Source organism: Candoia aspera, chromosome 4, assembly GCF_035149785.1.
Source record: "Candoia aspera isolate rCanAsp1 chromosome 4, rCanAsp1.hap2, whole genome shotgun sequence".
Taxonomy (NCBI): domain Eukaryota; kingdom Metazoa; phylum Chordata; class Lepidosauria; order Squamata; family Boidae; genus Candoia; species Candoia aspera.
In genome coordinates, this window is record NC_086156.1 from 97336087 (window position 1) to 97362235 (window position 26149).

The 26149-nt window shown below is 45.1% G+C and overlaps 1 protein-coding gene across 1 annotated transcript; it reads left to right on the forward strand.

Moving 5' to 3' along the window:
• The first annotated feature begins 2218 nt into the window (after positions 1-2218).
• LOC134495572 (eukaryotic translation initiation factor 3 subunit C) lies at positions 2219-20903 on the forward strand. Its single transcript, XM_063301092.1, has 21 exons — positions 2219-2336; positions 3264-3405; positions 6082-6147; positions 6386-6575; positions 8125-8250; positions 8487-8541; positions 8662-8771; positions 9021-9148; positions 11489-11642; positions 11742-11845; positions 13000-13141; positions 13303-13428; positions 13765-13858; positions 14787-14974; positions 16307-16531; positions 16927-17290; positions 18225-18384; positions 18643-18708; positions 19051-19138; positions 19623-19785; positions 20722-20903. The coding sequence occupies exons 2-21, from the start codon at positions 3305-3307 to the stop codon at positions 20805-20807; spliced, it is 2736 nt and encodes a 911-aa protein (XP_063157162.1). The 5' UTR covers positions 2219-2336; positions 3264-3304; the 3' UTR covers positions 20808-20903.
• The last annotated feature ends 5246 nt before the right edge of the window (positions 20904-26149 follow it).

Sequence of the window (26149 nt, forward strand, 5' to 3'; positions counted from 1 at the left end):
CCAGCAATGTCTGATGCAGTATCCAGCACAAAACAGTCACAAGACAATGACAGAGCAGGCTGATGCAAGGTGACATTTGATTGGCTAGCACCCACATAAATATGGAAGCAAAGCATGGGCATTCTCTTTCTCATTTGTGAAAAGTCTTCCTGTTACTCTGCCGGTTTGTTTGACAATTTGACTGCTGTATTTGGATATTGGATTTACTGTACACTGGACTACGTTTATTGGATTATGGATGTTGGTTTCTCTATGGAATTTGTATCCTTTATATACCAACAACTTCTAGAGTGCTATGCGTAAGTGTTATTGTTCTTTGCACATTTTTCTGTAAATAAACAGGTAAATAGTGCACCACAAGAACTGATATTTTTTAACCCCAGGGACACGACACTTGGTGGAGTTCTCCAGCTGCACTATAATAGTAAAATAGCATTCTCGAGAACCTTACCAGTTAAAAATGAGATTATAAATTGGTTATTAGATTGTAATATTCACTAATTGCAACAAAGGATGCTGTAAATAGAATCTAACTGCAACACAAGATTCCTAGATATCTGTTTGAAAACTATTTTTAATAGCTTTAATTTGCTCAAACGCTGAAGGATATATTGTTTCTATAAATTATATAATGTACATATGAGAATCAAACAAAAACAACCCCCTTTTGGGGGGAGATGGATGGTAATAGAAGTTTGAAAAATAAAATAAAATAAAATAAACATTTGTTGTGTTCAAATCTGTTTCAGCAAGGAGGGGCTGAAATCCCCCCCATAGCTATGTTGATTTTGTTGTGTACAATATAGGTTGTTTAAATGCCACTGAAGATAATGACTCTTCTGTTTTAGCTTAATTAATTTAGCTTAATTAATTGTGATTGGATCATATCCCAGGGGGGTTGGCTTGTTGTTGTTTATTCGTTTAGTCGCTTCCGATTCTTCGTGACTTCATGGACCAGCCCACGCCAGAGCTTCCTGTTGGTTGTCACCTCCCCCAGGGACGAGTCTGTCACCTCTAGAATATCATCCATCCATCTTGCCCTTGGTCGGCCCCTCTTCTTTTTGCCCTCCACTCTCCCTAGCATCAGCATCTTCTCCAGGGTGTCCTGTCTTCTCATTATGTGATCCATTTAGTTTTCACGGCAAGAATACTGGGGTGGGTTGCCATTACCATCCCCAGGGATCACATTTAGTCTGACCTCTCTGTCACGACCTTCCCGTCTTGGGTGGCCCTTCACGGTTTAGCTCATGGCATCATTGAGGTGCTCAAGCTCCAGCACCACGACAAGGTAACGATCCTTTGCTGAAGAGGGGGGTTGGCACATCATAAATATTTTTCATGGAAGGGAAGGGAAAATTAAATACATTGGAATTAATCGTCTTAACTGCATTTTTAAAATTTAAATATATGTAATTATTATTTGGTCTTACCCTGCCCCTCCACCCCCCACCCCCCATATAGCAGAGCGGGTTTACTGGATTTGTGGGGTGTACTCTTAATATTTTACTTAGTTTTTTCTCAGTTTCCAATGGAAGGGAGTTATGTAGATCTGGGACTTGCAAAATATGCCTCTATATATATATATATATATATATTTTCTTGCTACTTAACAAATGTTGTGTTTAGTAGACGTTTATTACTTTTGTCGGGATAAACTGAATAAACTGATAAAATACTTCTTGTCATAAATTACTGATTGTGTGCACGGATATCAGTGAATATACGGTACCTATTTTTTTGAGGACATAAGTAAAAACTGGTGTGATGCGGCTGAAGACAACGGAGAGGTTGATTCCGATTCAATTACTCTTAGACAATCCATGTGAAGAATGATCGGAATTATTAACCACAACATGCGGTAATGCGTGGAGACCAATACGGTCGAGTTGTTTCTTACTGGAAAAGATACAGGAGATCAGTGTTTCTCAACCTTGGGAACTTTAAGAGGTGTGGACTTCAACTCCCAGAATTCTCCATGGCTGGCTGGAGAATTCTGGGAATTGAAGTCCACACCTCTTAAAGTTCCCAAGGTTGAGAAACACCGCAGTAGATGAACACGCTTTACTTCCGGTAAACTTTGAAAGCCGCCCCTGCAGTCGTCATCTTCCAAGGGGGCGCTAGAGTTGATTTTGCAACTCTGTGATAAAAACTTTGTGATCCTTCGGCAGCGGAATTTGCCAGGGAGGGGGAATCTTTGAGGAGCGGAAAGAGTCATCAGTACTGCGACAGAGATTCCCTGCAGCGTTTCCTTTCCGCCTTAGGACGCGACGGCTCGAAGGCTCTACGCCTGCCCAGTGGCTGCGTGGAGCGAGGCTTCTTGCTCGGCTCGGGTCGAGGTGAGCGTGTGTTGGGGCCGATTGCTCGGCGGTGGAGGCGGGAGAAGGCTGAGGGGAAGGTGAATGGAAGAGCTGTGGGGGGAGGGAAGCGGCAGTAGAGTAATTAGGCCATCTTCTCGTATGTCTGCTTTTCCTTGGACGGTTAATTTTAAATATTATTTAGTTGAGTTTTGGACACGAGTTTTATTAAAGTTTATATATAGTACTGGGTGTTGTATTTGTTAAATATTACGTATCAGCTTTCCCCAACCAGATGTTCTCCAGGTGTGTTGGTCTCCAGTTCCCATGGTGGCTGAGGAAGTCCAATGCAGCCGATTGCATCGGGCATCAGGCGATTGCCTGGAGAAAGGCTGTATAAAAGCGCGTCATTAACTCCCAGCACATTCCAGCAACATCTGGCACAAGGGTGGGGGAGCCTGTGTTGGGGGGAAGCAGCGTTTAACATTTTCTGAAGGAGGTGCAGTGGGAATTGCGATGCCGCAAAATTAGCAGGAGCACATCAGGTGTGTGTGGATGCACCAGGATTTTCTGTTAGTTTGTTTGTTTTTGATCTGTAGAGGGAGACTGGGAGGGGTTGTCTTTGGTTTTTAAATTACGTTAAGTCTGTATTAGGCCTTCTATAATAGATATGGAGTGTTTCCACTTCAAAATGTGGAAAAATCTGCTGTTTTTATCAATTGTATCAAAAGACAATGGAGTGGCTGGACAGGCTACATACCTGATTTCAAGGATCAGAAATCTCTCATCTGTATAATGGTTTCAATCACATCTAACATTTCATTTCTGTGCAGGAATCAAAGTTTCTGTTTATCGAAGAGTGCAAACATAATTGATATCCCAAACGTCATTTTTCAGATCAGTAGAACTAAATGTATGAATATGAAAATATACTTACTGGACTTTTTAATCTCTATACTAATCCTCTAGGATCAGGAATTGTACGTGACTGACGATCCAAAGCTGTTGCCATGTCACGTTTCTTTACTACTGGCTCAGACAGTGAGTCAGAATCATCGCTTTCTGGAGATGAATTAGTAGCCAAACCTGTTGGAGGCAACTTTGGGAAGCAGTAAGTATGGTAGGGATGGTAAGGATTGGACAGATGGGATCAAAGGTTCCTAGAACGTAACTAGAGTTGGATAAAATAAGTATGGGAGGGAACATATTGTGATCCTGCAGACTTAAAAATTAAAACTGAGAGTAAAAACTCCATGTTCAGCCCTTTTAATTTATCCATGGACCTTACAGTCCATTTCTTTTAGAACCCTAGTCTCTGTTTTCCACTTAAATATTCCAAATAGAAAGCTCTTTTTCCATTTCTGGATCACATTCTTTATTTTCCATAAATAATATTTTTATTTGCTCTAGTTGTACTATACTTTTCCTATTCTTCAAGCAAATACTACAAGTGGGTTTCAGAGAATGGAGCTTTTTATTTCTTTACAGTAATTGACCTCAGCAGCCTAAAGCAACGTGTCACCCATCCGTACTCTGTTTTAATGTTCTTCTGTGTGGTGCCTGCTTTCCTTGCTTTTTACTAGGCAAGAAAAGCATTCTTGGTCCACCAGGGTTTCGCCCCAGTTGAATTGATGGAATTACGTTCTGTTTTGTTATTTTTGCTTGCATTTTTAATTTTATTGTTTTACTTGATTGCTTTGTTGAATACCACCCAGTTTTTCACATTTGGGATGGCCTACAGATATTGTACCATAAATAAATAAATGGTCTATACTTTGTTTTGTAAGCTAGGCTCTACGGACCTCAAGAGAGTAGGATCTGTGAGTAGATTCTATGTGATTTGCAGTAAATCATCAAGGTTTTGACTCCTGGTTGCTTAAGAAGAGCAACAATGAAATAATTTTTCCATACATATCAGGTTGCTTACCTAAAGTTACTTTTATATAAATGTATGGCCAAAATTGGGTGATCTCAGAAATGAAGCAAAGTCAGCCTTTGTTAGCTCTTGGGATAGAAATTTTTGGCTAGACTAGAGTGCCAAAAAATCATCCCAGGAAATAACCATTTCTGTAGCACTGCCAAGAATACTGCATGAATAAGGTCCCCAGGGAGTTCAGGCTTCATTTGACAGTATCTTTACATTTCTTGTAAGATCAGTTCTTATACTGGAAAAATTTCCTATGGTCAGACAGCCTGTTCTTTAATTATCAGCACATATACTGTTCAACTGGCTCTTGGAAATATGTCTATGATGTTTTAGTAAAACAAACAAAAAAGTGGATCCGACAAACCTGGTCTGTTTTTGCATAAATGCAATAGAGCTGGGAATATGAGCCTAAGAACACTGGATTCCCCCATCAGTTGGTTTATAATCCTATGACTTCTTCCTCTCCTTTCCAATTTTTCCTATGTTTTCCTTCCTACACTCTTTGCTTCCTAATAGTTTATTATTAATTAATAATAATATTAAATAATAATATTTGCTTCTGACAAATAAGTTATGGGCAACAAGCACTCTCTGCACACTGAAACACAGCCTGAAGTTCCAGTCTTGAACTGAATCCTTTCTTGGCCATACTTCTTGAATTAAAACGGCATCATTTTCTCTCTTTGTCTATTTATATGGCGGCCCAACTTGCAAATTGCAACTCTGAGTGGCTAACATAGGGTTAAAACCAATGTGAAATCAATGTACAAAATAAAGACATGACACAGTTGAGGCCAGCCCACAATACTTCCATACCAAATCATTTCTGATAGGATCATCTGCTTGCCTGACCCAATGCCCAGGGGAAAAGCCAAAACCAAGGCCTTAGAGAAGGCCAGCAGGACTGGGGCCATTCCAGTCTCGGTGGGTAAGCTATTATGTAGAGCAGGTACCATGATAGAGAAAACACCCTTCCTGGGTCCCACCAAATGACACTGCCTAACGGAGGGACCCAGAGCATACTGACCCTGCAGGATCTAATGGGATGGGTGGATTTAATTGGAGAAAGGTGGTTTCACAAATAACCCAGCCCTGTGCTCTGAAGGGCTCTATAGGTGGTAATCAGCACCTTGAAGCCTACTGGGCCAGTGCAGCTCACAGAGCAGAGCAGCATTTGTACCTTTCACATCAATTGAAAAAACTCCTGGAGATCTTACGTTTCAGAAGATAAATAAGTTCTACTTTACACTATTGAAAAAAACTATCTTTACAGAGCCAGTTTTTCCAATTAATGCAAAGTATTTAGGGGTTTCATCATAGAGATGCCATTCCATTTTACTGTAGCAGAGAACATGAAGAAGCAGAATCCACTCCTGTGACTATGTGAAGAGATTCTTTGCATTTGATGCCTCTTCTCTCTGAATTATTTTCAGACTATTGTTCAACACTTTTCAGGAAGTTGTGCCCAAATTTATTCATTCTTCACTTCTGTGGAGTGGGATTTGTATGATGCAAATTTTGCGTATTGGTTCAGGCTATCGAGTGAAAATGTATAATATTGCAGATTGCATTTCTTGTCTAATCTCTATGAGTAGCATTAGCCTCAGAACTCTAGAAGCTAATCTCAAGTCCACAGTTAAGAATAGGCTAGAGAAAAAAGCATTCAGGTGTTAGTATTATTTGTTCATGCCTTCCTGTGCAGATACATACATATATTTTACAAAATCATCCTCTTGGTAATTTTTTTCCAATAACTGTTGACACAGTATCTCCCTCTTGCACCTACTCCCCTCTGACTTCCAGCTTCCTCTAACAGTTACTTAAAGATATCCATCAGCCGATTCCCTTCTTTTCTTGTAGGCCTCTGTTGCTGAGTGAGGATGAGGAAGATACAAAGAGAGTTGTGCGCAGTGCAAAAGACAAAAGGTGATGTATAGGTTGCTACAGGAGGAAGAAGGGCACCTAAATTTTGGAGGATGGGACCAAAATTAAATTTTTCAATCTCTGGAAAGCTCCTTAGCCTATTGGCTGGTTTCCATTGGGCTTAGTGGCATTGTCTTCTCTGAGGCAATAGCCTTTATTCATTGCCTAGATGGATCTCCTTCTTTTGCCTCTCCCTTGCTCCCTGGTTTAATTGTTCCTTGTCCTCTTTTCCGTGTGCCAGGTTTGAGGAACTAACCAATTTGATCAAAACAATTCGGAATGCTATGAAGATCCGAGATGTCACCAAATGTCTGGAGGAATTTGAGTTGCTGGGCAAGGCTTATGGGAAGGCCAAGAGTATCGTTGACAAGGAAGGGGTGCCCCACTTCTATATCCGCATCCTGGCAGACCTTGAGGACTATCTCAATGAGGTATGAGCTGTAGAGAATGATAGGCAAGAAAATTGCTGATTATTTTTTTGTCTGGTTAGAAAGGATTACACAGCCACTCTGTTCCAGAAGTGTAGAAACTATAGTGTTCAAATCACTTTTTCCTCTGATGGGGATCATAGGAGTGGGAACTGGTGCATCTGAAAGTCACATTGGTTGATGTAAAAAGGGGCGGGGCATTATGCTACACAGTTTGAAAGCTAAAGCTAAAAGCTGCTTTTATAAAGCATTTTGTTCGCTCAAGAAAGTAATCGTGGTAAATGATTCCAGCCTTTCTACACAAACGCTTGGGAAGGAAAACTTCCTGGTGAGCATGTTTTCTTAAAAAAAGAGTTCTTCTGTTCAAACTTTAGATCCTTTGCTGGATCCTCCCAGCATTTTAGACCTCTTGTACAACGGGGTGTGTGCTCATAGCTGCCAACTTGTATGTGAACCTTCCTGTTCGTTAGGACCGAATTATTGTTATCAGTCCCTCCACCCTTTATATACCAATGCTTTGGTCTACTGTCTGTATGATCCTCAACCACCATGACCATCAGCTGTGCTGCTGGAAATCATGGGATTTGGAGACAAGCATCTGATGGACATCAGGTTGAGATAAGGTCATCATCTGAGGTCTGCTTTCAGAGATTATGTAGCTGCAACAAGAGATGGGACCTTTTTGGTAGTGATGGCTCATTTATATCGCTCCATACCCTCCTCCATGTTCATTTAACACTAATCCATTAACGATAGTCTCAGTAACTATCTGGACTTTGGAACTGGTATGTTGTAGATAGTTTTGTTTGTTTTCTGAGATTTTTTTCATAGTTTAAGCGTTTTGTGGTCATTGTTCTGGCCTGAAAGAACCAATCTTAAAAATGAGGCTTAAAAAGTATAACGAGCTCAGTGCTTTGTATCTGAGTGAGAATTTGAAGATGTATCTCCCTAATCATTGTTTGATACAGGTAGTCCTCGCTTAACAACCATTCATTTAGTTATGGTTCAGACTTATGACAGTGCTGGAAAAAACAGCTTATGATTGGTCCTCACACTTACGACTGTTGCAGTGTCCCTGTGGTCACTTGTTCATGATTTGGGCGCTTGGTAACCAATTCACATTTATGACTGTTGAAGCGTTCCGTGGTCACATGATCACCATTTTTTACCTTCCTGGCCAGCTTCTGGCAAGCAAAATCAATGGGGAACCACATGATTTGCTTAACAACCTCATGGTTTGCTTAATGCCTGTGGTGATTCGCTTAACGGCCACCGCAAAAAAGGTTGTAAAATCAAGTTGGATTTGCTTAATGACCACTTTGCTTAGCAACCAAAATTCCAGTCCCAGTTGTGGTTGTTAAGCAAGGTACTTGCTATTTCTGCAGCACCTTGAGGGTAAGAGGGTATGTAAGCCAGTGCTGTATGCACAATGTTTACTGGATCCTGAGGGAGTAATTAGTGAATGGAATAGGTGTTCTGTATACCTCCAGTTGTGCAGTTTGAGGAGGCAACTAATGCTGCTCACCATATATAATCTTGTTGTCTTCTGTAGCTTTGGGAGGACAAGGAAGGCAAGAAAAAAATGAACAAGAACAATGCCAAAGCCCTGAGTACTCTCCGCCAGAAGATCCGGAAGTACAACCGAGACTATGAAACCCAGATAACTGCTTACCGCCAGGTATTGACCTACCACGGGAGAGGCTGCAGAGAAATATTTTATAGCAGTTGCTGTGCAGTATTGATGGCTTAGCTGTGTTGTCCATCATATTAACACTAACAGCAAACATACATGCAGGATTAAGGCTGAAGGAGGGCTTGAAACCACCAAGGAAGGCCATATGAGTAATGCCCGGGGGGGCGGGTAGGATAATATATCTGTATCATGATCCCAGCATATTGGCCCTGTTCTCCTAGAATCCTGAGCAGTCAGCTGATGAAGATGAGGACAAGAAAAGTGATGACTCAGAGGGTGAGTGATGATGTAAGAGCCATGGCAATTGAAGGATGTCCTCTGTTCTGGGTAGGTGTTTGTATGGTTCGATGTGTGAAATCTCCCCTTTCAGTGGTTCCCCCCATTTTCTGCCTTCAGGATCCTCTTCCTCAAGTGAAGATGATGTTGACGGAATGAGTGCAGCAGCCTTCTTGAAGAAGAAGGAGGGAGTAGTTGAGAGTCGCAGCAAGTTTCTCAAAAAGATAGAGGTGAGAGTTCCAGGAAAGAAGTGCTTCTGCAACTTCAAAGTTCTGCCAGAAAAGATTTCACTGCCAGCCTCCTCAGGGCTCCTCAGGAGGGTTCAGTGTAGAGAACCCAAGCCTCCCTGTGAATGTAAGGCAATTTCCCACATTTTCTCAGCCAGATTTTCCATGGCAGTCAGATTATTAGGGACAAAGAAGTTTTCAGCTAGAATTCCTCTGGCACATGATTTGCTGGAGTAAATTTTTTTCTGGCAGGATGAAGATGAGGAAGAGGAGGAGTCAGATGATGATGAAGACTGGGGCTCATCGGATTCAGAATCTGATTCAGAGTCAGATGAAGATGAGGGCAAATACACCTCGTTGGCTTCGAAATTTCTTAAGAAGTAAGGAAAGTTGTAGGCAATGGGAGGTGGGAACCTTACCTTTGTGCAACACCATCCATCATGCATTACAGGTAGTCCTCGGTTAACAGTGGTAATTGGGACCGGAATTTCCATTGCTAAGCGATGCAGTCGTAAAGCATGACGTCATGTGACCGCATTGCTTCGCAACAGCAGTCACAGCCGTCCCCATTGCTGTTGTTAAGCAATTACCAGAGGTTGTTAAGCAAGGACCTTCAAGTGACTCCCTGCCATCTTCCAACAAGTAAAGTCAGTGGGGAAGCTGGCAGGAAGTTGCAAGTCCCAGGCAGGCAAGTGACTACCACGGTGTGAGCACAACCAGGCTGGGGGTGGCTGCCCTCAGGGACAAGAGGGCACACAAGCGGTTGCTGGGCCAGGGGCAGCTGCTGCTGGGGACAGGACGGCATGCAAGCAGCTTCTGTGGTGCCGCACAAGTGCACCTGGGCTGAGGGCAGCTGCTGCCAGGCATTGGAAGGCGTGCAAGCTGCCCTGCACTTTGCTGCCCCTGCCACCCCCAACTGACCTTCTCCCTCTTACCACTGACGAGGCAAGCATGGTCTGGCCCTTTGTGGGGCAGCTGCTGGCCACATGAGACCACCTTCCCGAGGCCACATGGAACTTTCCTGAAGCCCCACAAGAAGGCCACCTGCAGCTTTGGGAAGAAGGCCTTGCATGGCCAGCAGCTGCCTTGTGAAGGGCCAGGCTGGGTGCACCTTGTCATCAGCAGGAGGAAGAAGACAGTGAAAGTCAGCTGGGGGCATTCGAGTGCAGGGCAGCCAAAAGGGCAGAGATGGGGAGATAGGCAGGGGGAAGTTGAAGCGCACCCTCCAGTTGTAAATGTGGGAGGGCTGCGAAGTGCCCAATTTTTGATCACATGGCAATGGGGATGTTGCAATGGCCATAAGTTTGAGGGCTGGGCATATGTGCCATTCGTTCAGCACTGTCATAACTTCGAATGGTCGCTGAATGAATCGTGGTTAAGCAAGGACTACCTGTATAGCTGCGATCCTCAAATTTCAGGCTAAGCAGATAATTTTTATCTTGTGTCTTAATCTTCTGTGTTTAATCCTTTGTGTTTGTGCTTACTGCTCTAGAGGGCAGATTTTGTTCTGGGTTATAACCAGCAGCCCCAGTGGTTTATATTGAGCTGTCATGTATGAACTAAGCATCTTAAAAGCTTAATTAGTTTTTGTTTGTTTCTTTGGGGTTTCTCCTGTGATGGAATGTGAAATTCCAAGTTCAGTGACTGATATTTTACACCTCGGAGGTACTTGTATCAATAGATCAAGACAGTAGTTATGATTCTGATTTCTAGGCTGTTAAACCTGGCAGTAGTTATCTATGCCATAGTTCCATCATGGTCCAACTATTGTAATTTGCTTTTCCAGGAGTTACCTTTGGAGAGCATCCAAAATCTTATAAAGACACAGGTGGCAGCTAACCTACTAATTGGTTCAAAAAAGCAAGATCATATTATGGCTATGTTGAAAGAGTTAGGTCCATATTGGTTGACAATTGCTCTCTGATCGCAAGGCAAGACGATGGTTTTGACATCTGAGAACCTAAAATGTAGATCTGCTCTACAGACAGCATTGTGCCTGTTCTTATCATGCAGACAACAGGAGAGGCCCACTTAAAGATGCCTCTGCTTTCAGAGACCTGGTTGTTGGGCACCCTGGAAAGGCTTTTATTGTTGCCAAACTATGGCAACTCTTGTGCTTGGTTCTCACCCTTTCTACTTCCAAGAAAGAAATCCACACCACCTTTAGCCATACTTTATGAGCTGGACTATTGATAACTTTAGCTCTTTTTACAGGGTTTTTATATCTTAACTTTTAGAGTTAACTAGTGTGCATGCCCTATACCAGTGTTTCTCAACCTTGGCAACTTTAAGATGTGTAGACCTCAACTCCCAGAATTCCCCAGCCAGCATGGCTGGTTGGAGAATTCTGGGAGTTGAGGTCCGCACATCTTAAAGTTGCCGTGGTAGAGAAACACTGCCCTATACTGTAGGTAGAAAGTTGTGTTATCAATTGGCATATTAGCGTTTGACTCCAATCTTAACAGACCAGTGTTCTGTGAAAAGGTAGATAGCCATCAAGGGAATCTTAGTATATTTGGGTAAAATAATTTTGCCTGTGAAGGTTTGGATTCAGATGCAATTTGTGGGATGGAAAAAAGGGGAGCTGCTTTCATTAGTGCAGGTTTGATCTGTAGTATTTGAAGCCAATAGTGTTTCTGGGATTAAGTAGTATAGATAGCTTCAGATTTTAGAGTCCCAGCATAAAAAAGAAACTGATCTGTTTAATCCTCCAAAATCAGAATTGGCACAGAGGAGGAAAAGAGGGTTCTGGAGAAGAAACGAGAAGAGAAAGCGAAGAAAAAACAAGACCGGAAATCCAAAAAATATGAGGATGAGGATGATGACGAAGGTGGCGAGTGGGAGAAAGTCAAGGGGGGCGTCCCTCTGGTTAAGGTGAGGCATTGCCGGTGCCCTCTCTTTCCAGCTGGAAGATTAGCCAGAGGGGGAATGGAAAGGATTGGAAGTTTATCCTTTCTTTCTTATCTCCTGTAGGAAAAGCCAAAAATGTTTGCTAAGGGCACAGAGATCAACCACGCTGTGGTAGTGAAGAAACTCAATGAGATTCTACAGGCTCGTGGCAAGAAAGGCACTGATAGGTGAGACAAATAAGATTAAAATTGCTGGGCAAGGGTAACTGTGAGAGAATTCTCAGATTGACTGCTTGCTTTTCTGGGAGGCTGTCATTACTAAAAGAAAGTGAATCTGAGATAGCAGTAAAAGTATGTTCAAAGAAAATGTCCACCTTGCCTCAGATTCAAATCTTTTCCTCTGAAAGCATCTGGTCAGTTCTGGACTACATGTGGACATTAATACAAGATGCAGCATCTTTTGCATTGAAGCAGACTCCTCTTTCACCAGTGTGATATTAAGGAGGAAATGGGCAACACTTGCTTCTGGTTTAGACTGATCCCAGCTTATTCCATTAGCCTACCTCAAGAAACAGTGGTAAATCTTATAGCCTTGAGTTATTCACATGATGTGCTAAACTATGGCTAATTGAAACGGGGAGCCGACCCTTCAGAACTTTTCACCACCACACCATGGAAGTGGGCAAAAGGCTTTTGTCTAGAGTTTGCTGTGTCTAGTTTGCATCTAGGCCAGACTAGACCGGAATGAGCAACATGTTCCAGGCTGAGGTTGTAATGCAGTGTTTTGACCTGTCAGACAGGATTTGAGAAAGACCTCTGCACAAGACTGGGCATGGCCAAACATTTCTAGCCTCTTTTCCATTCAGTTTTGGAAGCTTTAAGGATGCGAACAGGAATTTTGGCTTCATGGATTCCAATGTCCAGTCTTAAAGTTACTCCCCAACCTCAAAATCGAGCAAAAAAAAAATTGACATTTGGTGGCATGATCTCATGGGGTTCTAGGAGCTACAGATGGGATGCTGGGATGCCCTATGCAGCTCTGACTAGGATGCTTGAAATCTTCTACTCTTGGACCCCTGCAAGGCTTATGAAAATTAGGTTAGGCTGGTCCACAGGTGGTTAAAGGCTTTAGAACAAAGTAGAGCAGGGTTTCTCAACCTTAGCAACTTTAAGATGTGTGGACTTCAACTCCAAGAATTCCTCAGCCAGTAAGTTGGCTGGGGAATTCTAGGAGTTGAAGTCTATACATCTTAAAGCTGCTAAGGTTGGGAAACCCTGAAGTAGAGTGTGCTGAGTTTGAGGAAGTAGCTCAGAATAATATTTTGCCATCTCTCCACACATCTTGTCACATTGATCTCTACCCTTTCTATGATCGTCCACAGGGCTGCCCAGATCGATCTTCTACAGCTTTTGGTTGGAATTGCAGCAGAGAACAACCTGGGGCTGGCCATTGATATCAAAATCAAGTTCAATATTGTTGCTTCTTTATATGACTATAACCCCAACTTAGCTACATACATGAAGGTATGGTGTAATAAGAAGGAGGGTAAGCTGGGTTATTCTGTCATGGCACAAGATTCTGTTCCTTCCCTGCATTGGCTGTGAGATATGTGGCATGGAAAATTGGTTGTTTCGTTCCTATAATATCAAGGTTGCTAATGATTTCCCCCCCTCCTTGTTTGTAGCCAGAGATGTGGCAGAAGTGTCTCGACTGCATCAATGAACTTCTGGACATCCTCTTTGCACACCCCAACATCTTCATTGGACAGAACATTGCAGAGGATTCTGAAAACCTGGCCAACACCGAGCAGGTGAGTGTGCCTGATAGAGGGTCTGCAGATCCTCCCTGCCAACAAGGCATCCAGCCACATGCTATAGGGTGGGCTTGGCTGAAATCTGCAAGGATCAGACAGGATATTGGTGCACTGGCAGGCCAAGAAAAAATGTGTGAGTGTTTTTATTTTATTTATGCCACTACCCCAAGAATGTCACATTACAGCATTACAGCCCCATCAACCCATTATCCTCGTGGTTGGGCGTAATGGTGATTGTAACTCCGTGTACTAGGCAAGTCCCACATTGGAGAAAGCTGAGCTGAGTTTGTTAGTCTTGATCCCACTCCTACCTTTCTGTCTTGCCATGGCCAGCCCCTTCGCATACGTGGATGCATCTTGACCTTAGTGGAGCGGATGGATGAAGAGTTCACCAAAATCATGCAGAACACAGACCCCCATTCTCAAGGTGAGTGAGTTTGTATGTCAGTACATGTATCATAAGGGACGCGGTGGCGCTGCGGGTTAAACCGCTGAGCTGTCGATCGGAAGGTCGGCGGTTCGAAACCGCGCGGCGGGGTGAGCTCCCGTTGCTCGTCCCAGCTTCTGCACACCAAGCAGTTCGAAAACATGCAAATGTGAGTAGATTAATTGGTACCGCTTCGGCGGGAAGGTAACGGCGTTCCGTGAGTCATACTGGCCACATGACCCGGAAGTGTCTATGACAACGCCGGCTCCAAGGCTTTGAAACGGAGATGAGCACCGCCCCCTAGAGTCGGACACGACTGGACTTTACGTCAAGGGAAACCTTTACCTTTACCTACATGTATCATAAAGTGGTGTCTTAGAGGTACAGTTGGGGGAAGATGGACATCTACTGAAGGTGGAGGTAATGGAGGGCAGTGGGTTGGGAGAGGGTGTACTTTGCCTGATAATAGGAATACTTAGCTCCTATTTGAATGTTATTCCCAGCAGAATTGCCTCTTTAGGCCAGGCAGAGAAGGATTGGCTTCTTCAGAAATTTGGAGCCTAAACAAAGTTAAAGAAATCCTATTCACACTTATCTTTTCATGCCTGCTTACAGAAGAACGCATAATGTTCAGCTCTTTTACATTATTTTACAAAAGAGGTATAGATAACAAAAAGTGATAGGACAACCTGAAAAACAGGTCCTGGTGGGCAAGGGCCTTCATGTTTTTACATTTTGAATTGTGTAATTGTAAGGACATGAAACAACAGATGTTTTGACCACATCCCCATAACCACCAAAATGAAAGCTGTTGGGGAAGGGACGCGTTGCAGGACTGCATTGTCAGATTCCACCTAATCAAACAAGGGAGCCCACCATCATCTCTTATAAAAGACAAAGCTAAGCATATGTGGCTTGTTTCTGCTAGAATATGTGGATCACCTGAAGGATGAGGCCCGAGTCTGCAAGATCATAGAACGGGTGCAGACCTATCTGCAGGACAAGGGAACTACAGAGGAGATCTGCCGCATTTACCTGCGCTGCATCCTCCATACATATTACAAGTTTGACTACAAGGCTCATCAGCGCCAGCAAGGCCCAGCAGGAGATAGCAAGGTAAGGTGGCCCCTCTAATAGTCAAGGGCATCAGTAGCTGGCTTGCAAAGGCTCTTCAGTCTCCAGAGAAAGACCATTTGCCTGTCTAGACCAGTGCTTCCTTACCATCCCCTTCTCCTTCTGATTAAGAGATCCTGGGGATTGGACTTGGGAGCTACTATCTGCAAAGCATATACCTTTATAAAATAAAGGTAACATCTCCTTCAAATCAACTTCTGGGGGACTTTGGAGACACAGCCATGTCATAGGTTGCTGCTGTCTTCCAGGATGCATTTTTACTTCCCAGTCTGACTGACAGCCCTGAAATTTACAGGAGTCTCCCACCCAAGTGCTAATCTGATCCAGTGCTGCTTAGTTTCTGAACCCAAACAAGGTTGATCAGATGCAGCCACCTGTTGAGATGTAGCTGTGTAGAGAATTTAACTTTCCTTTACAAAACCACAACTCCCAGCATTTGAGGAGAATAGTCCTCCAATCTCTGCAGTAGCCCCCGCCCCCTGGAACATCCTTCCCCCGGAGGTGAGACAAGCCCCCTTGCTCCTGGACTTTTGAAGACAACTAAAAACCTGGTTCTGCCAGCATGCCAGGGGCGGGAAGGGGAATAGTCATCCCCAGGGATGGCTTGCCCCCTACAATGGCCCTTTACGCATGGATTGATACAGAATCTTTAGCCATCTGGATTTTAGCACATTTTATATTTTTATTGTCTATTGATTTATATTTATGGTATTTATAATTGTATTGAATTTTATATTTTGCTTTTATTGTAAACCACCCAAAGTCCCTCCTTTTGGGGGGAGATGGGCGGTGATAGAAATTGATAAAATAAACCAATAAATAATTTCTTTTGTTGGGAATCCAGAAGGTTAAACAGATGTAAAGTAGTTTGTTGTAAACAGCACTATTTGTATTTACTGGCAGAAGAAGATAGCAAATAGCAGAGCTTATACGTAGCTCAGGGTTGAACTGTTAGGTTCTTGGTACTTTCTGAGCTTGTTTGTTTTCCTGCAGATGTTTCATTACCAGGCTAGGTACCAACATCAGGACAAGCTCAGACAACACCAAGAACTCAAGAAGATAGCAAAAGTTGAGGAGAGACTGATACATTAGGGCAGACCCGTGCAGTATTTTTTGGCCAAGGATCACACTATTAAAGATAGATGCTTTTTCTCCTGTTACATTAAAAATTACAGTTTGGCTGAACCTTCAGAGCTGCTTTAAAAGGCTGCATAGAGCTTTGAGACTGTAGGTTGAATGCTATACACCAGGGTGATTTAGTGATACTGGTGCTAATCTTATGGCTGTTTATGTTACACTCCCTGCTTGTCTCAGTCTGAACAAGACCAAGCAGAAAATGAGGGGGAAGACTCTGCAGTGCTGATGGAGCGTCTCAGCAAATTCATCTACGCCAAGGATCGGACAGACCGGATCCGCACCTGTGCCATTCTCTGCCATATTTATCACCATGCCTTGCACGATCGCTGGTACCAGGCCCGTGACCTCATGCTCATGAGCCACCTCCAAGACAACATCCAGCATGCAGACCCTCCAGTGCAGGTGAGAGAGGAAACAAGCAGCTTGGTGGTCAGGGAAAACCAACAAACTTTAAATTGCCTGTTTAGACGACGATGATGATGATAGTGCAAGGTTTGGACTTTCTGCTGCCCTATCCTCTTTTGTCTGCTTGGAGGCAACCTACACCTCCAATGGGGCAAGCCACAGCTTCATGCAAACAAAATGGAGGACGTCCAAGTTAATCAACTATGCAACCTAGTAGGGGGGGAAGCTTAAAGTTCTGCCTGACCTATCTGTACTGTGAAATGACAAAAATAATCAGTTATTTGGGGCAGTTACTGAACTGGCATTATTCATGGGGTCTGAGAGCAGTTAATAAGGAAAGAGGGGCTGGTAGTTCTGCCTTTTCAAACACTCTTGATTTTTTTTTTCCACAGATCCTATATAACCGGACAATGGTACAGCTGGGGATCTGTGCTTTCCGCCAGGGCTTGATCAAAGATGCCCATAATGCTTTGCTGGACATTCAGTCAAGTGGACGAGCAAAGGAGTTGCTGGGGCAGGGTCTCCTGATGCGCAGCATGCAAGAGCGCAACCAGGAGCAAGAGAAGATTGAGAAGCGCCGGCAAGTTCCCTTCCACATGCACATCAACCTGGAACTCCTCGAGTGTGTCTACCTGGTTTCTGCCATGCTGCTTGAGATCCCTTACATGGCTGCTCACGAGTTTGATGCCCGTCGGCGAATGATCAGCAAGCAGTTCCACCACCAGCTGCGGGTGGGTGAGCGCCAGCCTCTTCTTGGTAAGTGGTCCAGAGTTTGCTCATTTTAGCCCCAAAGAGGCAGTTCTGGCCATTATCTGTGTCTAGGGTATCAGAAAACACAACAGCTCTGCTGGATGAGATTAAAGGGAATCTGGTTCTGCCAGCTAGAAGCAGGTAGAAACCAACCAGGTGGGCATGAAGGCAACATTGTCATCCTGTTTGTGTTCCCCAGCAAGTACTACTGAGAGATACAGGTTCTCTAGTTATGACTTAACTACAGTATGAATAACCAGGGTGGCTAAGTTCAGACAGAATGCTAGCCCATAAACCACAGCTTACCATGCAGTATGTGAAGCCAAAACCAAACAAATTATATTCTACTGTAATATAATGTGTGAACTCAGTCATGATCTGATACTGGAAGAAATATTTAGCCATTCTGACTGGTGATGTTTTGTCCTTGGTGCACTCTGAGCCTTGTTGTTTTGTTGCAGATGTTTCGTTGCCAGACTAGGCAACATGTTCCGTGCATTGGGCGCTGAAGATGTTGCCTAGTCTGGCAATGAAGCGTCTGCAAGAAAACAACAAGGCTCAGAGAGCACCAAGGACTCCGTAGTTCAACCCTGAGCTGCAAATACTCACTTCGATTGGTAATATGTTACCTTGGTGAATTAAGCGTGATTTTTTAAAAATACCTTTTTTCCTCTAGTAAATTATTTAATCTCTATAAACCAACTAAAATTTGAGGAATTCAACTGCTTCTTTTAACGGGAAAACAGTCCACTTATTCCCTCTAGTTAAAGACATGGTTTTGCTCTGTTATAACAGATGAACTCTGTGATTTTCTGCAATAGCGAAGTACTACATTTTTTCTAAGGGATTGTGGCTTATTCATTTGGATAATCAAAATCCTTTCTAATGGATTAGAGGAATATCCCATCCTTCCCTGCCTCTCTCTTTCTCCTTGCTTCAGGCCCCCCCGAGTCGATGAGAGAGCATGTAGTAGCAGCATCCAAGGCGATGAAGATGGGTGACTGGAAGACATGTCACCGTTTCATTGTCAACGAGAAAATGAATGGAAAAGTCTGGGATCTGTTTCCTGAGGCTGACAAAGTGCGCAGCATGCTTGTCCGGTCAGTTGCAAGGGGGGCATGTTGTGAGGGAAGTGGTGGTGAGCCAAGAAAAGATGACTATTTCCAGTTTTGCTCTAGCACATAGCTGGAACTGGACCAGCAAAGATAATTGTATGACGGAAAATTGGAGATGTGAAATGTATCCATGTACTTTTGAATAGCAAGAGCTTGGGGACAGAAGTTTGGATAATTTGAGAGAGGGTCCTGTGCCTCATTCTCATTGCTGCTGCTTTGTTTCTCTCCACCCCATCCCAACAGGAAGATCCAGGAGGAATCGCTCCGAACCTATCTCTTCACTTACAGCAGTGTTTATGACTCAATCAGGTACTGTGGGGGGTGTGGCTGTAGAGGAGAGGCCCACATTTAACAGTGGTGATACTCCTGCAGAGCAATGTTTTGACCTGAATATGGGACCGCACATATTTTATAGATACAGTTGAGGGCTTGACTGTGGATAATGGGTTTCAGCATTTCCTTTGAATTATCTGACTGATAGATTTATCTGTACTTGGTGGTTGGTGCACTTTTCCTCTGGTCCCTAGTTTCAAAGCCTTCTGAGCCACTGTTTTCTCAGTAAACTTTCTTCTTGGCAAGATGCTAATGCATCACTCCTAAATAGCTGACTCTCACAATTAATCCTCTGCTTTCTCTGGTCCATCTTCCTAGCATGGAGATCCTGTCCGATATGTTTGAGCTGGACCTACCCACCGTGCACAGTATCATTAGCAAGATGATCATCAATGAAGAGTTGATGGTGAGAACCTTCGTGTAAGGCAGGCAGGAGTGGCTAGAGAAATTAGTTGCACCGCCAGGAAGGGGCAGGAGGAATGTTGCTCTTGCACTGACCAGCTTTGAAGAATAAGAGGAAGGGGGCCATCCACAGGCAGTTTTTGCAGCAACTTCAAAAAGGCAAGGATATGTAAGAGTTAAAGCATAAGCAGAGAATCTCTGGCCTACAGGCTTGATCTAGCCCAATCTTCTGTCATCTGTAACAACTGTTATATTGGCAAATAGCCCTTCAAACAAGGTGGAAGAAACCAGGATTATTATGAACAGGAGAGACCAAACCAGAACCTTGTAGTGGGCAGGAGGAGCACAAGGTTCAGGTCGGATTCAGTTTGATCCTGAGTGTAGAGATTTCAGCTTGGTAGAACTAGGAGGTCCCATAGAACATGGGAAGGGAACCTCTTTCTTTTAAAAAATGTTCAGTGTGTACAAGCTGTGCTGTGCCTTTCTAGGCCTCCTTAGATCAGCCAACCCAGACAGTCGTGATGCATCGAACAGAGCCCACCACCCAGCAGAATCTGGCATTGCAGCTGGCTGAAAAGCTGGGCAGCCTCGTGGAAAACAATGAGAGGGTCTTTGACCAGAAACAAGGCACTTACGGGGGCTACTTTCGGGGTAAGTTACAGCCCAGCTGCCTCTGGCGCTTGCTGTTTTTTGCTGCCCTCTTACTTCTCCTCCATTCTGTTAACTGTTAAAATACAGGCACAACACACACACACACACACGAGGTGCTGATGTCTGTATTTCCCTTTAATAAAAGGGAAAATGTACCAGTAGCTATGGAACAAAATCTGAAAATGTTTTGAAAGTTTCTTTCTTAATTAAACTTTATTAAATTTCAAAATATAAGTAAAACATACAAGAGTAGAAAGAGATTAAAGAAGGAAAGAATGAAAAAAGAACCATCTTAAAAGTGCAGGAATAACAAGGAACAGAAAAAAGAGTGACTTCTGATTCTCTTCAGTACAGATAAAAACTTTAAAATACATTAACCTCTTATTCTATTTTTAACTATAGAACACATTATTTCTGTATTCTTATACAATTCTAATCGTCAGATCCCAAAATCAATGCTTCATCTTTTTCGGTTTCAAGCAAAAAGTCCAAAAGTGGTTTCCAAGTAGAAACAAAGTTAGACAAATTATTTCATTTAATCAATGTAGTCAGTTTCACCATCTCTGCCAGTGTTTTGAAAGTTTCCATTACTTTGATGCTTTTTTCCTGATCTCCACTAAGCCGCCTTTCTTGTTACAGGATTCAAGTCCATCTTGTTCTAAAATCCCTCCAGCCAGGGAAACTACAATTAATTGGCCATTTCTGCTCTCTCACTGCTCCCCCCTCCCCCGCCACTGCCAATGAATTCTGCAACACCAAAATACATAGATTTCACTCCAAAATGATACTTTAATGGACCGATATTCATTCTGTGGCATGTATTGTTTCCTTTTCTCTGATCCATATTTTGCTGTTAGCACAACCCGTCTTTCTGTTTTGCTTGCTGTCTCCTTTGCCAGTACCAGACTCCTAATCCACTTTCGTCTTATCTTACAGACCAGAAAGATGGCTACCGTAAGAACGAAGGGGGCTACCTGCGGCGCGGAGGATATCGGCAGCAAGAACGTCAGAGCAACTACTAAACCTAGAGCTGCTTCCATTCAGCTGACTTGGAGGGGGAGAGGTTATCCAGTTATCATATTTTAAATATGTCAAATAAAAAGCTTAATGAAAAGAAAGTGCATGTGGTGTCCTTGGGAGCAGGCAAAGAGGGTGTCCAGGTAAATTAACTGGAGAGGAGAAAGACAAGAATCATCAGGCTGAGCTAAGCTTAGGCTCCGCTGCGTTCCCAACCTTCAGTGGTTGCTATCCGGCCCCCGCGGCCCTCAGATGGAGGAATGACTAGCATGGGATCCTGGGAAATCTTAGGAGTCAAGTTTCTTTTAGTTTTCAGTCTTAACAGGACCAGAAATGCAGAAACAAGGAACTTCTCTTGGGAGGAGGTTTAATCAGGGTGGTATTCTCAAAAATCAGATGTGAAGAAACAACTCCAAGTAACCCATATTGGAGCATTATTCTAAACAGCTCTTGTGTTGAATGTTTCTGGAAGTATATAAAGCATCTGTGTGAAGTGTGCCTTTCTGGCTTTAAAATACACAGTTTTGCGACCTTTCATTGATTCTGGAATAGCAGGGAGGCAAACCATATTATAAATGGCAGATGTTTTCAAATACAGCCTTGCTGCCCTATTGTCATGTCCCCCGTTGCGATGTATACATACATCACAACGGGGAACATGCCTTTCCGGTGAAGGGGAGGGGGGAGGAAAGAATCAGTGCTAATCCCATAAGCACTGAAAGACAATACAGATAAAGGACAAAGGAGCCATACCTTTGCCCTGACCCGGGAAGCCATCATCCTATCTCCCTGACATCTCTGCATTACCACGGGGGACACACCTGCTCTGGACACAGGAAAAGGATAGAGGTAATCAGCGCTAATCCCCCTGATCACCCATCGAGACTCCGGAACCACCCCCTGATCGCCCATCGAGACTCCGGGTTCACCGTCGGTCAGGACTTTGGGACAATGGGGGGTGGGGTAGGATCAGGTCCGCACTGCGGGTATTTACCGGCTACCTTGCACACCATGTGCTCGTTCCCGTCTTTCTCCGTGTCTGCATTCTATTCTTAATAAACCAGATATCCTTAGCCCTGGCTGGTGAGTCTGTGTTTTTTCTGAATAAGGCAACTATCACATAAAGACGGGAATCAAAAAAATTTTTTCCGCTAGCACCATTCCAGATTTCATCTGTGAGGGATCAAAGCTGGCGATGGAAAGACTCAACCCACGAGGTGGCTACCAGAGGACCGGCTACAGGGCACCTGACTCCACGGCACAGGCGATCGGTGAGAACACTATTCCCAGACGGTACGAAATCCAGGAGGGTTCGAGATCAAGCTCGGAGGAGGAGGAGGCCGGAAGGAGCAGGACACCTGAAGCCACCAGAGAGTTGCAGGGTGAGTGGGTCACCCTGGACGAGACGCCGGGATCCCTGCCAGGGACACTCGGGGCGTCTAGGAAGCCACAGGACCTGCTGTCCTCGACGATCGCAAGAGCCGAGGGAAGGCGCCAGATCGGACGAACCGAGGAAGGCTCCCAGACAGCTGAGAGGCTGAGGATAATGGAGGCGAGGCTGGAGTCAATTGAACAGCTGTTCCTGAGATGGTTGGTGGCGTGGGGATCCCGAGGAAGGGGTGAGGTGGAACCAGGTACCAGAAGTTCATCACCCCCCTCCTCCCACCCCTGAGACGCGACAGCCGGGGAGAGGAAGGAGATGGCAGGAGGCTGAGGCAGCGCCGGGCAGAGTTCACCTCGCGGAATCCGCCAGGAGGTCATCTTCCCCCCCTCCCACCCTGGAGACGCGACCGCTGGTAAGAGGCTGGAGCTGGCACGACATTGAGGCAACGCCGCCCGGAGTCTGGCTTGGGGAATCCCCACACCGAGACTGGAGAACCCCAGCAGCCCGAGGTACGCCCAGACGACCAGATGTGGTTTGGAGCCCACCAGGAGCGGGGGTGAAAGACTTCGGAGTCAAATTTGACGGGGACCCAGCAACATTATTCTTCTTCCTAACAAATGCCAAGAACTACATGGAAGAATTTGAGCCATATTTCCGCTCAGAAAAGGGCAAAATTAATCCCATTGCGAACAAACTTAAAGGAAGGGCGGCTGACTGGTATGTGCAGCTATGCCAGGCAGAAGCCCCAGAGCTCAATGAATTCGACGAGTTCCTCTGGGCACTAAATCTGCACTTCAGAGACCGCTTAGAAAAGGAGAGAGCGAAGAGATCCCTAAGGGGAATCAGCCAAGGGCAATGATCTGTAGCAGATTATGCCATGGATTTTAAAGCACTGGCTGGAAAGGTGGTGGACTGGTCGCAGTCTACCCTAATTGAACGTTTCAAAGACGGCCTGAACTTGGACGTTCTGAGGTGGGCATTATGCAGAGACAACCCAAACACTCTACATGAGTGGATACTGCTGGCCGGTAAGGCAGAAAATGCCCAGGAAACCTTCCTACAAGCCAAGAGGGCAGCGCAACAAGCGGCGACGGTAAAGGGACCCCGAACCGCTGCAGGACCGGTGAGGACAACATCCCAACCCTGGAGAGAGGAGAGGGAGTGACGGTTCGCCAAGGGGCAGTGCCTTCGATGCGGGAAAGAGGACCACAAAGCGGCGGCGTGCCCAAAAACAAAGGTAGTTGACAGGCCAGGAAAAACGCCGGGCAAACCACCTGTAGGGCCCAAAAAGATGCCAGTGGCCAGTGGAGAGATCGGAGCAAAAGAACTACCTTACTCCATTGAAGAGGAGGAGAGCGACCAGGAAGAACCGGCGGGAAACGCCAGCCACCTGCCCTGAGAAACGCCAGAGGGCAGGTGGAGGAGGAGAATGGGCGCAGCGACGTCTGGGTGAGTGCCAACTGTCCCACCCTGTACGTAAAAGTTAAGTTAGGTTCCACTGAGAAGTCGGTTGAAGTCTGGGCCCTAATAGACTCAGGCTGTTCTAGGTGCCTAATGCACCCGGACGTGGGTGCCGATTTAAATCTCCCCTGCTTTCCACTTCAGCACCACATAGTGTTCATGCAATTGGATGGTTTGGCAGCGGGAGAGGGCCCGGTCACCCAATTCACTGGAGAAGTGGCGCTGCAGTTAGGCAGCCACCGGGAGAGACTGAAATTTGTCGTGGCACCGGTGGGCCACCCTTTAATCATCTTAGGCATTCCGTGGCTGGTACGAAGGAACCCATACATAAATTGGGAAACCGGGACGATCACGTTTGCAGACGGCTTCTACCAAGCACCTACAGGGGACCGAATTTCCCGTGCTGCGGTGGGGAGGGCGGCGTCTACAACCACACATCTGGCTGCAGCGGCCCTGGAAGGCTTGCCGGACAAGTACACTGAGTTTGCAGATGTGTTCGGGGAGAACAAAGCAGACAAACTCCCACCCCACAGAAAGACTGACTGCGATAGAACTGGTCCCCAACACACCCTTGCCAAAGCCAAAAATTTACGCAATGACCCAGAAAGAACTCGCAGCATTGCGGGAGTTTGTGGACAAGAACTTAGCACGAGGCTTCATCGAGCCCGCAAACTCGCCAGTTGGAGCCCCAGTGTTGTTCAGAGAAAAAAAGGATGGGACATTAAGACTCTGTACGGACTACCGCGGATTGAATTCGGTTTCCATATCAAACAAATATCCCTTGCCCCTAATCAAAGACATATTAGCACATCTGGCAAAGGGGAAAATATTCTCTAAACTGGACTTGCGAGAAGCCTATTTCCGCATACGCATACAGGAGGGGGATGAGTGGAAGACGGCTTTCAATTGCCCACTGGGATCATTCCAATATAAAGTATTACCATTTGGTTTGGCAGGGGCACCAGGGGTATTTATGCAATTGATCAATGAGGTCTTGCACGAACACTTGTTCAAGGGGGTCCTTGTGTATTTAGACGATGTATTGATATATTCGGAGACTGAAGAGGAGCACGAACGCTTGGTTAAGCAGGTGCTCAGGAAACTCCGCAAAGCCGAGCTATTTGCCAAGCTTTCTAAGTGCAAGTTTCATAAATCTCAGCTAGATTATCTGGGTTACAGAATCTCTGAGAGGGACATCGAAATGGACCCTGGGAAAGTCCAGGCCATCCTGGCATGGGAGCACCCGCACACTAGGAGGCAACTACAAAGTTTTCTGGGATTTTCTAATTTTTACAGGGGGTTCATCAAGGGACTAGCGGAAATCGTTTTGCCCCTAACTAATTTACTCCGCACCAAGGGTTTGGGAGACACGCGCAAGGCACGAAACCCGGGAGCACTACTTAACTGGACACCTGAATGCCAAAGGGCTTTTGATCATCTCAAAAGCCTGTTCACAGCCGAACCAGTTCTACAACACCCCGACCCCACCAAGCCCTTTGTAGTCCAAGTAGATGCCTCTGACTTCTCAATTGGGGCGCTCTTGCTTCAACGGGATCCAAATGATCAGCTGAAGCCCTGCGCGTACCTCTCCCGCAAGTTCTCTGAAACAGAACGGAGATGGCATGTATGGGAGAAAGAGGCTTTTGCTGTCAAAGCTGCCTTAGAGGCATGGCGACACCTCCTGGAAGGGGCCACTTGCCCCTTTGAGGTTTGGACGGACCACAAAAACCTGGAAGCGCTCAGTACCCCGAAACGCCTCAGCCACAAGCAGGTTCGCTGGGCTCAATTTTTCAGCCGCTTTAATTTTCAGCTGAAGTTCATACCGGGAAGAAAGAACTTCTTAGCTGACGCTCTCTCTAGGCAGCCCCAGGATGCCAGTCAGGCATCAGACATTATAGGTACTGTGTGGACCGACACACAGCTGGGTTGCCAAGCTGTCACGCGCAGCCAAACTGGAACGCAGCGTACTCCGGCACAACCGCCCGCAAGGGGGGGGAGACGCATGTCAATTTCATCACAATTGCAACAGCAGTTCGCACAAGCCTTAAAAACGGATACATGGTTGCAAACCAATAAAAACAATGTTTCTTTTGAAAATGATTTGGCCTGGAAACAAAATAGCCTGTACGTGCCGGAGCAATTGCGAGCAGAGGTTCTGAGACGTTCTCACAATGACAAAATGGCAGGGCACTTTGGCTTTGTAAAAATGTTACATCTGGTAAGGCGACAATTCTGGTGGCCTACACTTAGGAGGGATGTAAAAGATTATGTCGCTGCTTGCCCTACATGTGCTATGGCCAAGGGAAAAGTGGGTAAGCCCCAGGGACTATTGCAGCCGGTGGCAAGCCCCTCCCACCCTTGGGAGGAAATCTCGATGGATTTTATCGTAGACTTACCACTCAGCCAGCGGAAAACGGTCATCTGGGTGGTTAAGGACTACTTTTTGAAACAGGCCCATTTTATTCCATGCGCCTCCATTCCCTCCGCTCAACAGCTGGCACG

Coding starts and splice junctions, on each gene's coding strand:
- LOC134495572 (XM_063301092.1), top strand. CDS start 3,305: ATGTCACGTTTCTTTACTACTGGCTCAGACAGTGAGTCAGAATCATCG. Junction 14,975..16,306: donor GCCCAGCAGGAGATAGCAAG/GTAAGGTGGCCC, acceptor TGCTTGTCTCAG/TCTGAACAAGACCAAGCAGA. Junction 18,709..19,050: donor AGTGTTTATGACTCAATCAG/GTACTGTGGGGG, acceptor CCATCTTCCTAG/CATGGAGATCCTGTCCGATA.